The 4610-nt window shown below is 46.2% G+C and overlaps 1 protein-coding gene across 2 annotated transcripts; it reads left to right on the top strand.

Annotated features, from left to right (window-relative positions):
• The first annotated feature begins 798 nt into the window (after nucleotides 1-798).
• LOC118209100 lies at nucleotides 799-4272 on the top strand. Of its 2 annotated transcripts, XM_035384247.1 has the most exons (3): nucleotides 804-1023; nucleotides 2140-3353; nucleotides 3810-4272. In XM_035384247.1, exon 2 carries the CDS (start codon nucleotides 2185-2187, stop codon nucleotides 3331-3333), a length of 1149 nt encoding a protein of 382 aa, XP_035240138.1. In that variant the 5' UTR covers nucleotides 804-1023; nucleotides 2140-2184; the 3' UTR covers nucleotides 3334-3353; nucleotides 3810-4272. The 2 variants fall into 2 exon arrangements, with proteins under 2 accessions (XP_035240139.1, XP_035240138.1); XM_035384248.1 differs by having other exon boundaries at nucleotides 799-1023; nucleotides 2140-4272.
• The last annotated feature ends 338 nt before the right edge of the window (nucleotides 4273-4610 follow it).

The following is a 4610-nucleotide window of genomic DNA, read 5'->3' as shown; positions in this document are numbered from 1 at the left end:
GAATTGCAATGTCTCGAGTGCATGTTCTGTTATGTTTTTTACCAGGTAACATATACACATGTGGTCACACACATGCTTGCAATGACACATGCACACATCTCATAGGATGAGCCTAGTTATCTTGGGAGGGGATTTAGGCCGGGTAACTGGACCAGGAGTCGTTCTTGGGAATGTAATATGGTTTCTCCTGAGTAATTATCATATCCCCTGTGATAGATTGGTAACCTGTCCAAGGAGTATTCCTAGCTTTTGCCCAATGCACACTGGGAAAGGCTCCAACACCTCCCATGACCCTGACCAGGAAAAGCAGGTGTAGATAATGGTTGGATGGAAATATTATATCAATTGTTTTCCACTGTCTTAGTTTCCCCCCGATGTGTTAGGAAGTTTCAGAATTCTCTTGGACTGCCCTTGAGATGCTCTCCCTGTGTGCACATTGGTTAATAAATTGTTGCTTATTTGCTCTGCTGTTGCCATCTCATCTTTGGGATTCCTGGAGCCCGTACTGGTCACCACACCAATATGAAAATTATTTATTTACTGTAGATTTGCCAAAATAATTAAACATATTTTTACAATCTGTTTTTCAAATGGAATGCAACAATTGTTAATCAAGTTTAAAAATACCTTTGGGGAAGTTTTATTTTGCCTCATTCGCTTTCATGGGGAACTCCAATGTTTTGTGCACAGTGCAGAAATACACAGCACAGGCTTACTCCTTTTCACGATATCAGTAATTCATTAGTCTACCTGTTTTCGATTGTTTGCTTGGTTTCCACGGCAATTGTGACACACGCTCACATGACGGATATTCCACAAACCACGTGAAAACCACCGGGGCTTGTTCGGGACATGTTGAAAAGCGTATAATGATATGAACGCCCCTCCATTGCTCCTCCACGCCTAAAGTTCCACCCTTCTGCTGTTTGGGTGGAGAGTTGGTTATTTCCCGATGTCTGTTTTTTTTTTTTACTTCACTCTCACTTTTTCCTCTGATCAACTGGTTCTGCAGAACGCACTCTGGTAAGGTTCGTTTTTATTAAAGCCACAACGTAATGGCATGGTGTGTGTTCATTGATCTGTTGTTAATCTGGATAGTTTTCCGTTGTGTCTTTCGGTTTCGTTTCATTATCTCATTTCATCTCTTCGTGCCAATAGAGAGGTTCAGTTTGCAGCCTCATTTTTCACCGTTTCGCCCGTCTGAAACTGCTTTATTGTGATAGTGCTTGCTTTTGTCTGTTGTCATAGTCCATTTAACAGCACTATCTCGACCGACTGTGTCAGGAAGCAGAGTAGCCTATTGAATTGTATGGCAGTGTGAAAATGCCATTTTCTCATTTATTTACACAAGTAGCGGCAAATACGCTTTCTCTTACTGAAAGAAAATATCGCCTAATGTTCTGATTAACACTTCAGACATTGACCAAATAGAAGTTAGTGTTGCCCAACTTAAACTTTACGGAAACCCCCAGAAATCGGACATTCACCGTTTGTTTCCGATTCCTTACATTGCGGTCGCACGGACTCACTGCACACAGACGAGGGCGTCAGAGTTCAGTAAAAAAATTTGTTTCAGTAACTACTGTGGCTGTATGAATTGTCACGCCAGCCATCTGCCAAACGGATAATAATAATAATAATTATAATAATAATAACAATAACAATAATAATAATAATCGTGGTAGTAATCGCAGTAGTTGCCATAGTAATAAACATTTTATCCAGTGTCCTCTTTGAACATCAGACAGGAAAAGATGAACAGAGGAAAAAATCCTCCTCGGCCTGCCATGAGAGGCTCACAAGCGCTTTAGAGAGTGATAGATGGAGAGAAGGGGAAAGAGAGGGGAGGGTAATTGAATTAATATCTGGCCTGGGTCCCTACACACACACACACACAAATAAATACACTGAGGCTGTTAGAGATGCCGAATGTAATAAACTCATGTTGTTTGTGAGACTGTCCTTGTAGACTGTGTATGTATGTATGCATACAGCTGCAATTACAATGAATTACGATTGGAAAAGGTTAAGGGAGGCATTTAAATATATTTATGATACTCATAAATGTATGTAAAATGTATGCAAAGACATGGGTTTCTCCACCTAGTCTGTTATTGAAATCATGTTTTGTTCTTCCAGAAACACTGAGAATCCTGATTATTTTGGTTTACACCCTGTGAAAGCATGTCTCCCACAAAGACAGGAAGTGCCAGCACTATTGCTAACACATCTGGGGGTAGCCAACAGAAGAGTCTCCCAGCAACAAAGGTCAAAAATAAGGACTCCACCACCTCCTTTGTGGGTTCAGGAGATGCAGGGAGGTCAGCACCAAGGACTATCCCTGTAAATATCTGGGGACCAGGGGGCAGAGGAGCACCCACCTGGACCCCAAGAGTAAAGGTCACGGACGCAGCCGATGCAAGAAAGAACACCCGGGGTCCACGCCCTGCCGCCACCGCGGGGGCGAGGGGCGGGGCCCCCCAGGCAGCTCGTGCCCCCGACAAGATCCCACCCAGGAGGGAGCAGCCTGACCCGATCCCGCCCAAACCAGAGGAGGTGCCCCTCGGCACGGGCGTGAAGATGGAGAGGAAAGCGGTGGAGGCGGTGGAACAGCTGACCCGCGGCCAGAGCCGGAACCCCCACTGGTACTCCTGGCGCAAGTACCGGATCACGGCCTCGATGGCGCACCAGGTCTCCCACAGCCGCTTCGTCAACGGCGGCGGCCACGCTCCGCCCGTCTCCTACCTGACCGCCATCACCGGAGAGAAGCGCGGGGTGAAGACGCGCGCCATGTCCTGGGGCATAGACAACGAGCCCCGGGTCGCCCGGGAGTACAAGCGCCTGAAGAGCACGGCGCTGGGGCGGCAAGTGCGGGTGCAGGACTGCGGCCTGTTCATCGACCCCGAGCGCTCCTGGCTGGCGGCCAGCCCCGACGGCATCGTGGAGGACGCGGAGAGCGGGGAGTGGCTCCTCGGCCTGGAGATAAAGTGTCCCTACAAGCACCGCGACCGCACGGTGGCCGAGGCCTGCAGGGAAGACCGCCAATTCTGCCTGGAGCTGAAGCCCAAGGTCGGGGAGGGAGAGCCACAGTACCGGCTGAAGACCAACCACCCCTACTACACGCAGGTGCAGTGCCAGATGGCTGTGGTGGGGCTACACAAGGCTGACTTTGTGGTGTTCACCCGGAAGGAGATCGCCATTGTGCCTGTTACCTTCGACCCCGAGTTCTGGAAAAGCACACTGGCCAAGATGGAGAAATTCTACAAGGATGCAGTGCTGCCACACCTGCAGAAGAAAGGGAAGGGTCCTCCAGTCCAGCAGCGGGAAGAGTAGACCATTGTCAGAGACTGCAAGTATGTCTTTACATGTACTGGTCACATGAGTGACAAGGTAACCAATCAGCATGCAGGACTGTGGTGTGACGCAGTGATGTCAGAGATTAGGCTGGAGGATGGAAGCGCTTGCTTTGTAAATGCAGGAAATAAGGGCTTAACAGGCAATTAATTCTCTGCCCCAGGAGTAGAGCACCATAGTTGTACTGGTGAATAGAAAAAGGCATGTCAATAGAAATGACTGTTCTAGAAGCTCAAATGAGTGTGCAGAATGGTTACAGAGAAAATTGTTTGATGGTTGAAAGCTGTGTTCTGAAAGATAAAAATGAAAAAAATATTAGGATCTCTGTGCCACAATTGAAAGGTTTTACATACACTGGGTTGAGAGCACTTGGAGCTCTGAAAATATTATTGGAAGCGAGGGGTTTGCAAATGCATAACTTGGCCGAGCTCTGAATATATTGCATCACCATTCAGATCCGCCACCTGCTAACCAGGAGGACCCTGTCCCTGCACCGCGGAGTCCAACTCGATGATCAGCATTCACTGGAAGACAAGCTGATTCAGCTGTATCACCCTCCATTCACACACATGCACACACAATTCATTAGCTCCTCCAGCTGCCCCTAGAACAAACACGAGACAATTTGGATTCATTTTCATTTATTACTGAAAGAGCCACATATATACTATAAAAACAAACTATTTACAGCCTTCATTATTTTCTTAGTCTTACACACATATGGTGCAAGTATTAATGTTGCCAGTAAAGAACATTTGGGTTTGCCTGAGAGTCAAACAAAATCCAAAAACAAGGAAACAGCACTGTCATCCCTACAGTTTGGTAATGAGAATGTTTGCTTTGAACCAAGAATGACTACATGTAGAAATAAGATGGAATGTTGAAAAGAAAAATTAAATAATTTCCCCACCCCCCAAACCTCGTTTAGTTTGTTGTCAGTTCTGTATTGTGTCAAATTCAAACAATAGGGCTCTCCAAAATTCAGTTAATGGGTGCCATTACATAGACAGTATGTCTCTATTACTGTTTTTGTGGAGTACATAAATGGAGCTCTTCTGGCCAGCAGAAGAAGTACTCAAAGAACCAGGCTTCCTAGCCCCCTTTTATTCATTTGAATCACCAACTGTAAAATACTCCCACTTTTATTATTTTAGCACTGTCGCTAAAATACATCATGAGCAACTATCCATCCCCTACACCGATAGCTAAACAGCCTATTACAGGGGCCTAACACAGGAGAGCTACTAGAGACAGTG

Source organism: Anguilla anguilla, chromosome 12, assembly GCF_013347855.1.
Source record: "Anguilla anguilla isolate fAngAng1 chromosome 12, fAngAng1.pri, whole genome shotgun sequence".
In the NCBI taxonomy this organism is placed as follows: domain Eukaryota; kingdom Metazoa; phylum Chordata; class Actinopteri; order Anguilliformes; family Anguillidae; genus Anguilla; species Anguilla anguilla.
The sequence above is the reverse complement of the archived record's forward strand: the minus strand, read 5'-3'. Positions and strand labels throughout refer to the sequence as shown.